Source organism: Perissodus microlepis, chromosome 8 (genome assembly GCF_051167445.1).
Source record: "Perissodus microlepis isolate ML-2025 ecotype Zambia chromosome 8, ASM5116744v1, whole genome shotgun sequence".
Classification (NCBI taxonomy): Eukaryota; Metazoa; Chordata; class Actinopteri; order Cichliformes; family Cichlidae; genus Perissodus; species Perissodus microlepis.
This window is the reverse complement of record NC_140468.1, coordinates 25,059,738-25,075,084: the sequence shown is the minus strand read 5'-3', so window position 1 is coordinate 25,075,084 and position 15,347 is coordinate 25,059,738. Positions and strand designations below refer to the sequence as shown.

Below are 15,347 nucleotides of genomic sequence, written 5' to 3'. Positions count from 1 at the left end.
AACGCCCACTGGGTTTAAATCTGGGACTCTCCACCATTTGACCCTTAGAACCAGGGGCGGATCTAGAAGGGTGGCATGGGGTGGCAAGTGCCACCCTAAAATGATCCCTTGCCACCCCAAGTGCCACCCCAGTTTTGCATATAACAGTGTTGTTTATTAAAATAAGATAGCATTAACAGTTTGAGCGTAGTTACAGTCAACAGTGAATATAAATGCTAAAACTGAATATATTGGATAGTGTTCCCCCCCTGCACCATTAACAAATGGTTCAGCCCATAGCAGGACCGGCTTTTTTCTTGTTTTCAGTAACAAGCAATGCTTCTGATTGTGCCAGAGCACATTTTGAACAACACCATGGGAATTTCGGATTTTACACAGGTGGTTGGATGTTACACTCTGGAAATGGAAGGAAGGTGAGTGTTATTAACCCTCTGTGGTCCACGCTGCACCTGCAAATCACATGACTGATGTAAGCTGACATAGCAACAAGCTGCAGCCACCCTGAGTCTCTATTTCAGCCCACATTGAAAGTTCAGACTTTAAAGTTTTTAAATTTTAATTACAGGCCAGTAAATCCAGAGTTGTGATAATATATATAAGGCACGCTTTTTTCTAAATACTGTCATCACGTTTTTGTGTGTGTGTGTGTTTTAAGCGTTTTCTAAGGAAAGCACGAAAACAGTAAAGAAAGGAAAAAAAGCCACCTCTTTCCTATCAGTGGAAAAATGCACCATGTCGACCAATTAAAAAAAAAAGTCAACACGTGGGATTTGGTAGTTCAGGAAGAGGGAGAGTATGGGAGTGACAGTAACACAGGGAGACAGAGCGAGCAAGGGAGAGAGAGAGAGAGAAAGCGAGCTTAGATGTGGGAGATTTGTGACATTTAGTGTGGAGTGGATTCTTAGTGTGTTGTGTTGTCTTGTGTAGTTGTTCTGTTGTGTAGTCGTTTTGTTTTGTGTCTCAGTGAGGGCACTAATGAATGTCACAAAGGCACATTTGCAATGTAAACACTGTCACTAAGTAGAAAACCAGCGGAGTGATACACCACCTGTTGTCAGGCCTGCAGGTTTATCCCTGTGCTGTTCTTCTCTGTCTTTTGGTGGACAAACTTTTTTTTTTACTGGCACACATCATTTGTGGGGCATCTTATTGCAACACCTGATTGTTCTCTCATTTTAGTTTTAGTAATATTTTTAAATGGTTGTAGAAAATGAAAAAAAAAAAAACGGCAGGTGTATTGGCTGCATTTTTAGATAAATAGTTGTATATGTTTACAAAATGTACAATTATTTTATATTTGCATTTCAAGTTATAAAAATTTACTCAAGATGTCTGTGGGGGTTTTTACAGTAAAAAATACTACTGGGATTTTAAGTTCTTTGTGTGATTTCAGATCAGTAATAGTACTATTAATAGTAATAGTAGTACTAATGCAGTATGTCAGTGAAAAACAACTAAATTCAGTTGAGCTGAAAAGAATGATACCAAACAAGGCAAGGGGGAAAAAAAAATTAAACAATTTGAGGGTGAAATACAAACGTAAACTCAAAAGGAGTCAAAAATGGCCGGTTGTATTTCAGACCTCAGTGGGTTAATCCAACAAATCATGAAAAATTAGGTTTAAAATTTTGTTCTTGACAATGCAGATTTCTGACATTTTGTGTAATTTAAGCATGTAACAATGTGATTGTTTTGTAACAAAAAACAGTGTGAAACTTAAGTTAGACTTGTGTTTGTAAATGAACCGCCCCATGTTGTGTAGCTTTCTGGATTTTCTGGACTTACTGCGCTACATATTTATTTATTATACAGGCTATACAGTACATAACATCAAAACTCACATGTTTTATGTAACTAAAGTGTGTAATCATGTGGGCTACAGACAATAATTAAGTTATAGACTATATTTATATGAAAAACGTGTATACTTACTGCATTTGAATCATTTTAACCATATATAACCACCTACATGTGTGTTTGAAAAAAAAAAAAGGCTTTGATTTTGCCACCCCATTTGATTTCTTTGCCACCCTCATGCCACCCTAAGAAAATTTCTCTAGATCCGCCCCTGCTTAGAACTGAAGAAGCTTCTCGGATGAGAGGTGAAACGTCTTCAAGCAACTCAAAGAAGTCCAGACGCTTTTCTTTCCAAGCTCCTTAGACAACTGTGGGAATAGAAGCAAAATGCATGGGCTCCAATTTCAGGCACTGAACCGCTCTCTGCAAAGATTTAACTTCTTGCCTCAGTCCTTCCACTACACCAAGTAAAACTTCCAGCTGCTCATCCCTCTTTGACTTTTGTTCTACAACTACATTACTATCCTGAGCCAAGTGGCCATTTCGCAAACCTCTAATAAGTTCCAATTCTGCAGTCAAATTTATTGCAGCCGCTAATGTTGCTGGTTTAGAACTGCTAAGAGTAACATGCAAAATCCTACATCCCACATGTGTAATAAAATGATCCCTTGCCAGCAAGTCTTGTGTCACATATATGTATCATTATCAGTAGAAGTGTACTCTCTACATACCAGCCTATGTGAGGCAATGCAAAATTCCTGGACTGTTTCATTATGTAACTTCCTCCATGTAGAATAATTCACACAGTTCCAATCTTCACTATCACAAGGATCCAAACACCTCCTCATAGCATCTTTCAGGAGAGTATAATTAGTTTTAGATTAAGCGGACAAACCACTATAAACTTCATGAGCCTGTTCCAATTTTAACTTCTTCACATCTTCACATCTTCACAGTGAATATCTCATACGTTAATGCAACATCTGCATGCATGTCCATTTCATGTTTCAGAGAGTTAAAATGTGAAATTGACACGGTGGATGCGATGGACTTGGCGTGTCTATTTATATGTTTTGCTGTGATATATATCCTACAGGATTTTCTATAAAATGTTTTTGTTCACAGTAAAAAATATTTCAAATTGTTGCTTAACACTCGAAGAACATTCCTGAAGGATGACTACACACGCATTCCTATTGGTGGAAAACACTGAGCTGAACAGATCTGTTTCGTTTGTGTGTTTGCCTGTCTTAATACGTGTGCCTGTATTTACATTGATGTTGCTGTGCATAGTATAGACAGGATATAGTCTGTGGCCATTTTATTTGTTTATTTATTTACTTTACTGATAGGTACTTTGACTTTATTGGGTATTCAAATATTTACTAAAGGTATTCAGTAGTCATCAGAAGGTCCTCAGTTTTAGGTCAAAGTACCCTGTCCCCATATACCTCATTTCAGGGTTACTGGCAACTCTGTTCACCCTTGTCCTTTGCTCTTTTCAGCTTCATCTGTGCCTTCTTTATTAAATTTCCATCTCTTCAAGTGCTCTCTGAAATTCCATTAATTCCCTCTTTGCACAGATGAATACATATACAGTGTTAGGGATGTCGCTGATGAACTAAACAGAAGCATTTGTTTTACAGTAGCCACAGCATTCCTTACATTTCTCTTGCAGTGCACTGACAGAAAACCTTTCAGTAGAGCGTACAGCCCGATCCGATCCGGTGGGGGGATGCCAGATCAGGCGCCCCCCATCCGGCTCTCCTCTCTCCTGTCTTGTCTTACTTCTCTCTATTACCTTTTCTATCCCTTTGAAGAAGTGAGGCTCCTTAAATATTAAAGGGTAAGTATTAATTTTTATTTTGAACTGATAGAAGAAAATAAATTGTAGTTAACTAAATAGAAGAAAGTAGAAGAGAAATAACAATCTAATGTAAATCAGTGACACACTCTTGGGCCTGATCAACCTTGGCAGGGCCTTCCTGGATGAGGGTGTCTAGTGATAATGGCTGAAACACCCAATGAATCCAAGGTCCACTACTGATGATGTGAACCAAATTTAATATTCAAGTTCAAGTTCAAATTTTATTCGCCACATGCAGTGGCAGGTTGCCCTGCAGTGGAATGAACCCGCCCCCCGACCTTACACACACAACACAGACATCACATGATGTCATATCTCACACAGAACCTCCCCCACCCTAATTCAGATCTGGCGTTTGGAACTATCTTGGTTTTCATGTGAAGCATGACCCTGATGGTAAGTGTGTCATGGACAAAAGTAAAGCGCAGTTTGCTCGTTAACGTGTTGACGCTGTCCAGCCCCACGCACGGCGCGATCCGCGGTAACTTGTTAATGGAGATTTGCCACGTTATGGCGTTAATGTCATTTTAACGAGATTAACGCTGACAGCACTAGTGGGAACACAACGAATATGACTGCACATTTACGCCAACATCATCCTAGTGCAAAGACAAGTGGAAGCAGACAAAAACAACAAGCACGCCTGCTACAAACTTTACCCGAGTCATTTAGACAGCCGTTAGCACATGATTCTCCTTATGGGGACCTGATATGTTTAATATGCTGCTGAGAATATAGCCCAGAAGAAGCGTATAGTATAGCTTTTATTTTGGAAAGAGCCATTTCTCTGTAATAAACTCTCTTTTCCAAAGATGAGTGATTTCTCGATTAGATAGATTTATTTTTTTTATTTTGTTTCAGCAACATTAAATTTAAAAACTGTACTTTTGATTTAAAATATATATTTATAATTTTCATAAATGATAAATTAAAAAGGCACGAACATTTTTTTGTATCGATAAAATATCAAACCGTGTCACCAAAGTATCGAACCGAACCGTGAATTTTGTGTATCGTTGCACCCCCAATACACACACACACACACACACACACACACACACACACACACACACACACACACACACACACACACACACACACACACACACACACACACACATATATGTCCTCATTATCAGGCTGGTGCCTACATGACTGTGGAGACTGAGCTATCTATAGCTGGACAGACAAATATTGTATTCCCACACAGACTCTTCTCTTCCTGTGATAAGTCAGACCACCGTTGTGTCTTCCACACACTTCATGGTGGAGTTGCTCTGATGGATGATGATGCAAAGTGTGTGTACAGAGTGTACAGTAGGTGACTCGGCACAAATCATGTTGGGAGCTGATGTTGTTGGGAATGTTGGGAAGACTCTCTGTGGGCAGTCGCTGAGAAAGTCCTTAACCCAGAGGCAGATGGAGTGTGGGAAGCAAATTTTGTTGCCAGTCTTTTAGGAATAATTGTTTTAAATGGCGAGTTAAAGTCAATGAAAATAAGCCTGGCATAACTCTCCTTCAGTTCCAGATGGGTCAGGGTTGTGTAGAGTGCTGTGGCTGTGGGATCCCCTGTCAACTGGTTATCCCTTGTAATGGAAAATTTTAGCTCGGAATGTCAATTAACCTCAAGTCCTTTGTTTATGAAGTCGTGCTTTGCCTCATGTTCTACATGTCAACAGTATAACCTCCTTATAACTTTTGCCCTTAAAGAGACCAGGATGTAATGCAGAACATGTCATAACATAACCTGATTAACATGTATCTGCTGACTGTGAGGGGCAATGAACAGAGCAAGCTCCTGGCACACAGCCACCTACTGTTTCATAGATAATGCAAAAGTGGCTCATCGCATTGTGAGCATAGTGTGCTATGAGTGCATAGCACACTATGAGTGCACATAAGCTCTATTGCTATACCATAGCAATAGAGCTTATGTGAGATGTTTGTGTGATGCTATAAAAGAGGCGCATGACTATGCAACCATCGTGTTGGCTGTCTGTTTGCACTCCCACCCGCATGGTAACAAAAGTACTGATTGCAACTGACTGTGTCTGCAGACTTTGTTAACAGAAAATTCCACAACAGGCAAACCAGTGTGGGTAAAATGTGGGTGGAATTCTTTAAATGATGTGTGATGTTACAAGTTTCTCAACTATAACATAACTAGCAAAGCAGCAACGTGTAACTGGACTAATTCTTATATAGCGCTTTTCTACCGTATCCTGAGCAATCAAAGCATTTTACACAACTTGTACATTCACCCATTCGCACAAGCATGTTTTTCTACTGTTTCTAAGTGCTTCCACACACATTCATACTCCGATGGATGCATCAGAGAGCAACATGGGGTTAGTATCTTGCCTAGGGATACTTTGCATGCAGACTGGACCAGACTGGGATCAAACCACCAACCTTCCAGTTAGTAGGTGACCCGTTCTACCAAATTTATCCAATTCAGGGTATCAGTTGGGCTGGAGCATATCCCCACTGTGGCCATGTAGCCAATTACCAAAGGGATAACAGAGAGACAACCCTTCACACTGACATTCATACCTTTAGCCAATTTGGAGTTACCACTTGAACTAATGTCATGTCTTTGGATTACACAGTTGGAGTACACAGAAATGAGGGAATCTTGTAAATTTGATTTTGACTTGCTTTGAGATGATGGCTCAAAATGTTTAATTACAATGAGGGCTCTCGGATCTCTGGGACCAGGACTCGGTCTGCTCTGGCTGGCCGGCTGCCTGCATGGTCATCGCTGAAGGCCCACTGTGGCTGCTGGGTGACCCCTGTCTGGGGCTCTCCTCAGCTCTTTTCTAGGTGCCCCTGTGGTGGTCCCCCTTTGGGCTCTCGTGCTCTGGGGGGCCTCTGGATGTCTATGGCCTGGATCTCCTCCATGTCTGCTTCATGTCCGGGGGGGCAGGACTATGGCTCCCCACACGTACTATTAGACACTTACATGGAGAAACCTTTTGAATACAAACATGCTCACAAACACAGCTGTGCCCACGGTTACTCACAGACACACACTGTCTGGGTTGGCTGCTGCCTCTAAACATATCGTGCATTATTAGTACTGCGTGCTGCTCAGTAACATGCAGTATTTATTATTTAGTGTTACTTATGCATATGTTGGTTGTTGCTATGATTACAGCGTCTTTTCTCTCTCTATCCCTCTTCTCCTCTATTTTTCTTTTCCCTCTCCTTCTGTAAACTCACTTCCCAGCTTCTCTTTCCTTCTTTCTCTTCCCTGTCTCTTGGTTCTGGTTGGTTCTGGTTCTGCTTGGTTCTCATTTAAAAATAAAAAAAAAAGTATATATAAACATGTGAAGGAGAAATTTCCAATTATGATTGAAGAAAAATAAACAACTTTCTCTTAAGTTGAGTTTGATCTTTCTTTTTACAAGTTATTGATATGCAGCCATAGACAATATAAAAAATAGACAGTCTGAAAAAGTGAAGGCACTGCATAAGTGGCTTTTAATCTGCATATTTTATTTTTAAAAAAGGAGTTTTCTGCTTTTGTTTTTTTTCTCCACTTTTGCTGCAGTGATATAATCCTAACTGTTTATAGACACGTTAGCCAGTAAGAAACCTACAAACATTAGCACAATTTGTCATCAAAAAGGTGTACAACTTTGACATTGCGTGACAAAACCTTTGTTTTTCTTGTCCATATATAAATGCAAAAAAAAAGAATGTCTGAAAATCTAAACACTGACATGTGAATGAAGGGCCAAGACATATACAATTAGAAAAAAAACTTTGTTTTCCAAAGTATTCAGGACTTGTTCATGGTAAGAAATCCAGACCATCCAGTAACATAATGTTTTAGATGGTCTTATTTCAGATGTTCTCTTGACTGAAGTTTTCAGAGCCTTCTCTTTGACATGTACAATAAGAACAACTGAATCCACATCCTACATCTTCACTTAGTCGATATGTTTATATGTGCTTTATTGTCATAAGTAGCAGATGATCATATGTCAAGAAGCCTCACTTCACTAACCCTCCAAACATTGCTGGAATTTAGATTTCTGTCTTCATTTACCTTTACAGTTGTTGCAGTGGTCTACATGTTAATTTTTTGTTTGTTGTTGTGTTTTTAAAAATATATTTGAATCAGAGTATGGTATATCAACTATCAACATGTCAGCAAGCTAACTTACTTACTTCTGGATGTCTGAATGTTAAATGTTATTGCAAAACTTCGGAGAACAGCCACGCTTGTTACTCCCAGTAGTGCCTCAGGGCTCGTCTGCTTCTTTTGAAGTGAAGAAATACTTGGACCCAGAAATGTCTAATGATGCCAGACTAAAAAAGAGAGTTGAACTTAAATAACACTGAAAAATGTTCCATGTGTGTTATTGCATCAGCTTTCTTGTTCTTGTGGTGATGGTCTTGTAGTTGGCGAGAGCATGGAGAGAAAAGGTCTTGTCTTCTACCAATGGAAATGATAACACTAATGTAACCTTGACCACACACAAAAAAGGACTATGATGCCACTGTGATGTAAATTAAAAAGCTGCAAAACATCTAAAACCTGATAGAAGATTGAAGATTGTCTTTAAATTGTCCATATCCTTTAGCTTGAAAGTTCCAAAAGCTCTCAGAATCATCTTTAAGTGCTGATGGTGTGTCACAAGTCTCTCAGCAAATGTAGCGTCAGCACTCATTCTGTATAATCTTAGCCATCCAGTCTGATCTGGACATGAGTAACCTCAGTCTGGCCCCTGATGACTGGATCAGCTCCCTCCCGCTGAAAGAGGGAAAGATATGAAAACAAAGTTGCTCGTGCCAAATTCTTAAAATATGAGATATGATAGATTTCTTACTTTTGGTAGTCCAGTCCAAGAAGGCTGATTCCATTAACAGCCAAGATCCTGTCTCCTGGTAACAGCTTCTCACACCGGGCAGCTGGAGAGTCTGGGACCACTGCACGAATGAAGATGCCCTTCGCCTTCAAAGACGTGTCCTGAAACATGAGGTGTCGAGTTCTCGATTAAACCAAAGATTTCACAGTTTCTGACTGTGAGGGTTTTCAAAATGGTCCTTATTTTTACCTGCATTATATTTTTTATATATAAATGGCATGAAGTAATACAAGTATAGTTATTATGTATTATACATATATTTTTAGTGTTACACATCTGCTGTTAACAACTCAAGTACAGTTGTCACACAGTGGAACTTTGTATTTATCTTTTATATTGGTTTTATTTTGATTTTAGCGTTCATTTGCGAGTGTAGTTTTTATTGCATGATTTTATTCTAATGTTCATATTGCATGTTTTTTAGTGTTTTATTTGACATTGTTTTAATCCACTGTGGATTGGCTGGGCATGGGACAATTAGCTGATAGGGACGGACTCTGGTGCAAAATGCGAGGTGGGCTGGGATGTGACGGGCCCAGTGAAGGGACGAGAGGGGGACAGGAGGCTCCTCCTCGTCATTCTGGGACGAGGCTGGCGTGGAGCCCGCTCTGGAGAAGGAATTTCTGGCCTGCTGGTGGACCCATAATGAGCATTCATCTGGGGTTGTGGGACAATTACACCAGGGAATTTTAGTGCAAGTAGAAAATGGTCTTTTTATGGGTTTTAGAATTGTTTTATCTAGTCTCCGTGGGAATTTTAGCATATGGAGAACATTTTATTGTATACTTTTTTTTTTTTTGCCTGTCCCATTTGGTTCTTTAGCCATCAGAATTGTTGTCTGAAGACCAACAAGGATACCCAATGGATTTACTTTGCTAAATGGATCATCACGGCCTTGCCGTATTGGTCCATTTGATCAACCTTTGTTGTTATTATTTATTTTATTTTCAGTTGTTACAGACGGGACAGACATGACTGAGGGATAGGAAAGGGAGAAAGAAAGATGAAGGAAAAGAAAAACAGAAGGGAAGAGTGACAGTGAGAAGGGGCACTTAAAAAGAGAAAGAAGAAAAAAAAATCTCCTGGATCACCTGTTGAGAGAAAAAGAAGAGAAAACAAGCAAAAAAAAACCCAAAACAGAGCAACATACTAAACACAACACCATCACGTTAATCTAGCTAAGTGTAAACAGCAGTAAATACTAAATATTGAATGTTGTTGTGTAGCAAGCAGGACCGACAGCGCACAATCTGCTTGGAAATAGCAGCCAATAGAGGTGTAGTTTATGTCTATGAACAGTGAACACCTGTGTGCACACCTGTGTGGATCAGCGCGCTTGTATTCAAAAGGTTTCCCCATGTAATGGTCTGCTAGAGGATGTAGAGAGCCATAGCCCCATCCCCCAGGGCATGAAGCAGGCATGGAGGAGATCCAGGCCCGAGACATCCAGAGGCCCCAGAGTGCGAGAGCCCAAGGAGGACCACCGCAGGGGCATCCGTGCCACCCTCCTGGGAAGAGCTGAGGAGAGCCCCAGATGAGGGGTCACCCAGTGGCCACGGAGCAGAAGCCAGAGGGGGCTGCAGTGGCGTGCCCACCGGCTCTGCTGGCAGCCAGCTGTGCCAGAGTGAACTGAGCCGCAGGCCCAGAGGCCGGAGGCCCGAGGGCCCCCTTTGCCCCGGAAGAGGCCTGACCGAGCAATAGGCACCAGGCCCCGCCAAGTAGTCACCGGGAGTGAGCTGGTACATACCTGAGCGCCCAGCCCCGGACACCAAGAACCACCAACGCACCGACCCCTGAGGGCATCAGTTACTGGCAGGGAGTGTGGTGAGGGGAGATAGGCCTTTGGTGTATACTTTTTTCTTAGTATTTGGGTTGTTTTATTTCTACTGCCTCGGGAAATAAACTGTTGCTGATCAGACCTGCTTCATCTTTGTGCCCTTGGTATCTGACTCGCTTGCTCCCCCTTGTATTTAAGGAATCGTTCGTATGACATTCTGGCGCATCAGCTTTAGTGTCTGCGTTACACAGTACTGTACTCTGCTTCAAAGAAGCCAAGCTTTAAGTGTTTTTGAGTAATAGCTGTCCAGACTTTCAGAAGCTCTTTCAAAGTTTTTCAGAGGATATCGGGCACATTTTCATACCTAGCAAAGAGTCATTTTAAATTGTATTTTTAGGCACTTCATTATTAGGTTGGTTGGTGGCTCAATGCTTACTCAAAACTTATTTCTTTTTCTTTTCATTGTAACAGCTGTAAAAGTTTACAGCTATGTTAGCAGAGATAAGATAAGATAAACCTTTATTAGTCCCACATCTCGGAAATTAGTTGTGTCACAGCAGAAAGTGGACTGTGCAAAGTAACAGTAGCAAAAAAGAAAAATAATGGAATAGAATAAGATAAGAGGATAACATTTTTTTATTTAAATGGTAAAACACAGTTTTTAAATTATTATAATGTTGCAAATATTTAAACAAGTTTACTAATAAAAAGAAAAACAAAACATAAAGCTGATTATTAACTCAGACAAAATGATAATCAGTAGCATGTTTGCTAGCTATTTGTCCTTATCCAGCAACAACTGCTAAATTCAATCCTTTTTAATCACAAGATTTTTTTCCTGTGTGGGAAAATACAAATATTTAAGCAGTGAAAATTGAATTCTATTATGTCTTTCTGAACCTTTTATTATTATTATTATTATTTTAAATCAAAATGTTTCTCTTTCCTCTTCCAAAAACATAAAAATGTTATTTATCTCTTTTTATTAAAATGAGCGCTTTGATGGAGTATCGGGCCACAACATACATCGTCTTTATTGCACGATGGCATAACCATCAATAACCTCACATCTGTTCATTACCAGCATTTTGTACAAGCTTGACCAGACACAGCTTACTCCATACTCCTCACCACACTAACTCTATGTGCTAAAAGAGAAATCACTTCCTTCCTTGTTGCTAAAACCGATTCTGACGTACGATTGCAGTAACTCAGAGGGTATAGCAGCTGTGGTACAATTGTAATCTTTTTCATTTTCATTTCGACTTTTTTCTTGAAATAGATCTTCAACTTTACTCTTGGAATTTCATCGTCATAAAATTTTAGCTGTGCCATAGACTCTGCTAGCCCTGTGACAAACTGTCTACAGGTTAAATTCTCGTTGACTTACCCTTGTGTCTATTAGAGCAAGACCAATCCCTCTTTCACCTCGCTCCAGCTCCAGGCTAAAAACCTCTTCATCTGCTTCTTCTTCATCTCCCTGCTCCTCCTCTTCTTCTTTTAGTTCTACGAGTGTTTTCATATTGCTGCAATCGGACTTTAAGCGGTCTACTTTGAGAGCAGCTAAGCACTGATACACTAATCCACCTGGAGAGTAAAACAAATGATATGTTCAAAAAAAGACGCAGAGAAGAAACTAGGAATGGAAATGTCTTTCTATACCTTCATCATGTGCATCTACACCAGAGAGCCAGGGAAGTGTCTCATCATCAGACTTCATCCATTTGTCTTGGTCTTCCTTCACCTGATCAGTTCGACCTAGTATGAGGGGACTGTTAGGTGGGGTGAGGAGGCAGGAGGGGTCCAGGACTGACCTCCTCGACTCGCTGGTCTCAGTCTCTCTTGTCTGCAGCTCTAGATTTCTTAGCTTTTGGGACAAAATATTGGCACCTGAGGAGTTGAACTCATCCAGGTAGCTGGTGAAGAGAGGAAAGGGTGATGGTGTTGATGGCGATGGCGGTGATGGCGGTGATGGCGGTGATGACGGTGATGATGGTGATGGCGGTGAAGGTGGTAAGGGAGCAAAGGTACTTGAAGGGGACTGGTGATTTTGGTCACTAGGCTCCCATAAGTTCAAATCAGCTTGTAATGTATTCAAAGTTTCTAGACTGCTGTTTTGAAGATTAGCCACATTAGTCAGGTTAGCCTCCATTTGAATCTCATCACCCTGGTGGACAAATAACATTAGAACAGCATGAATAGATACACCAATGAGCAGAAAAATAGCCACCATAGTATAGTTCATTGTAACATGATGTAAACGGTAAAAAGGGTGTCACCAGATTTATTTTTTATTGCATTATTGTCTGATGAAGAACTTGTGACTGTGAAATGTGCAACAAATATGCTTGCAGTGTTCGAGCTGTTGATTTTTCACTTTTAATGGTCACTTTCAGGCCTAACAGCTGCCCTTGCTCTGGTACAGATATGTGATTAGCTTTCTAGTCTAAGGAGCTTGGAAAGAAAAAACATCTGGACTTCTTTAAGTTGCTTGAAGACATTTCTGTCATGTTTCGGTTGTGTACAGGCAGGAGAAGGACCCAAACGCAAAACTCACGACAACAAAATTAAACTCAAAAAGCTGCTTTATTGCAGAATGGCATGGAAAACTAAACTAAACTGGGACATGGATAAACTGACACACAAGGAAACACAGCCATGAGGGAGACTACGACACTGACAAAGAGAAACACAGGGCTTAAATACACAGAGGGATAACGAGGGAATGAGACACAGAAGGAGAGCACAGCTGGGAGTAATCAGGCTGGACGAGACAAGGGAAGCAAAACTAGAATCACTCACATGAGACATGGACCTTCAAAGTAAAACAGGAAACACACTGACTGAACTCTAGACATGCAAACTTAACAGCAACTGAGAAGACAGAACATAGGGACCTGAAACATGGGACAGAAAGGCACAGTAGACACAACATGGACATAACAACGCCACAGGGAAAGAGTAAAACAAAACACAGAACCTCTTAGAAAATAAAATAGGAAACATAATGAAACGCAGACATGACTACATGAACTTGACAACATAACAGACATGAAACACATGAAGGGCAAGGGAGACTTAACAGGGGTTGGAAGACACAAGGGGAATCTAATAACAAAGAACTAGAAGAACTCATGAGCTTAATCATATAAACATCCAAATAAACTAAACTCAAAACACTGGGTCATAAGACCCAGGATCGTGACAATTTCACCTCTCATCCGAGAAGCTTCTTCAGTTCTAAGGTCGAATGGTGGAGAGTCCTAGATTTAAACCTAGTGGGAGTATCCCCTGTAGAGGGTCAATGAACCCCTTAATGATCCTCTACCTAATCACACGAGCCAAGGTGTGAAAACGGGTGTAGGTCACAATCAGCCAAGGTTTCGGGTGAGCTCATTGTGAAACCTGGCCCCACCCTATCATGTGATTTCCTGAGGTCAGATGGCCCAGGATGTGAGTGGGCGTTAAGGCGTCTGGGATCTCAAAACTGGATTATAGATGGCAGACAGTTGGTGTCGTAAGCCACCGCCTCTGTTCAAAGATGGTCGCTCACAGTGGACATAGATGGCTTCTTTCACTCCTCTTTCAAACCATCTGTCCTCTCTGTCCAAAATGTGAACATTGGCATCCTCGAAAGAGTGACCTTTGTCCTTTAGATGCAGATGGACCGCCGAGTCTTATCCTGTCGAGGTGGCTCTTCTATGTTGTGTCATGTGTTTATGTTTGGTCTCTCCAATGTAGAGGTCTGAGCATTCCTGAGTATTCCTCGCACATACACTACATTGTTAATTTTGTGTTTAGGAGTTCTGTCTTTGGGATGAACTAGTTTTTGTCTGAGAGTGTTGCTGGGTCTGAAGTATACTGGGATGTCATGCTTGGAGAAGACTCTCCTGAGTTTTTCTGATAAACCTGCTACATAGGGGATGACAATGTTGTTGCGTTTGTCTTTCTGATCCTCCCTAGTTGTTGTCTGGTCATCTTTTCGGTGCCTCTTTGCTGACTTGATGAAAGCCCAATTAGGATAACCACATGTTTTAAAACTCAGGAGAGTTTTTTCTTTCCAAGCTCCTTAGACTACGATGACCTGGATGACTGACAACCTTCACAGATGATTAGCTTTCTAGTTTTTCATAAAATCATCGACAGATGTTTTAACGTTTAAACGGGCCCAGGCTAGCTGGGACTTCCAGTCTCTATGCTAACTGACTGTTACTCTCAGTGACTTAGTGTATAGCTATTAAATACTGGAATTTGAATATTAAAGGCAAGCTGAAAGCTGAACAAGAAGTTTTTCTTGAAAAAGGACTGAGTGGTACTAGACTTTTTTTGTTGTTTTTCAGTTGAAAGCGACATTTTTTTTTAAATAACATTCTTCATTTGAAACTGATAATGTGGCTACCTGTTGAACATCACTTCTATGTGCAATCTTTGTTTAGCTCTTTGAATTTGTACTTGCTAAATACCCCATTATATATTCTAGTTACTGGAAAGAAACACTAATATTATTAATTAGCAGTTATTACTCCTAATTAGCAAGTGTCATCAGACTAACACTACAGACTAAGAAGGTAAACACAGTAAAAATCAACATGGTTGGTTTTACACTGTTTGCTTAGTGGTGCTAGCGCTTAAGCTAAAGCTAATGCTGCTATAGCCTCACAAGGCCGCTAGCATGGCGAGAAAGTTTTCTGATATATATGTTTTTTCAGCAAAGGTTTCCAATCTGACTTTATGTGCAAACTTTATACTTTTATGCTTTATATAAAATATGATTTCTTTTTGTAATTTTCTTACCTTGTGGTCTTCAGCACTTGAGAGATTTAAGGTGGAAATAAACTCTTTGAGCTTGTCCAGTTCTCTCCTCAGGGCTGAATCTGTTACGGCTCTTCTCAGTTGAAGCTGGTAGCCCACGTCTGGCAGCACCAGTGGATGGTGGGTGTCAAAGCTCTCAAGAATGTCAGCTAAGCAAGAAGACAGAGTGTATTAAAATGAAAAAAATGAAAGGTAAGATTATTGTGTTCACAGTACA

The 15,347-nt window shown here is 40.5% G+C and overlaps 1 protein-coding gene across 4 annotated transcripts in view; it reads right to left on the bottom strand.

Annotated features, from left to right (window-relative positions):
- Positions 1-7,141: 7,141 nt before the first annotated feature.
- Positions 7,142-15,347, bottom strand: part of radil2b (Ras association and DIL domains 2b) — a 37,313-nt gene continuing 29,107 nt past the window's right edge. For 2 of the 4 annotated variants that reach the window (XM_084938368.1, XM_084938369.1), the window contains exons 14-18: positions 15,113-15,279; positions 11,981-12,485; positions 11,709-11,905; positions 8,503-8,642; positions 7,142-8,426 (exon numbers count right to left, since the gene is read on the bottom strand). In XM_084938368.1, the coding sequence (XP_084794494.1) occupies positions 8,333-8,426; positions 8,503-8,642; positions 11,709-11,905; positions 11,981-12,485; positions 15,113-15,279 (1,103 nt within the window). In that variant the 3' untranslated portion in view covers positions 7,142-8,332. The remainder of the gene's footprint in view (positions 8,427-8,502; positions 8,643-11,708; positions 11,906-11,980; positions 12,486-15,112; positions 15,280-15,347) is intronic. The other 2 variants (XM_084938370.1, XM_084938371.1) reach the window with 2 other exon arrangements.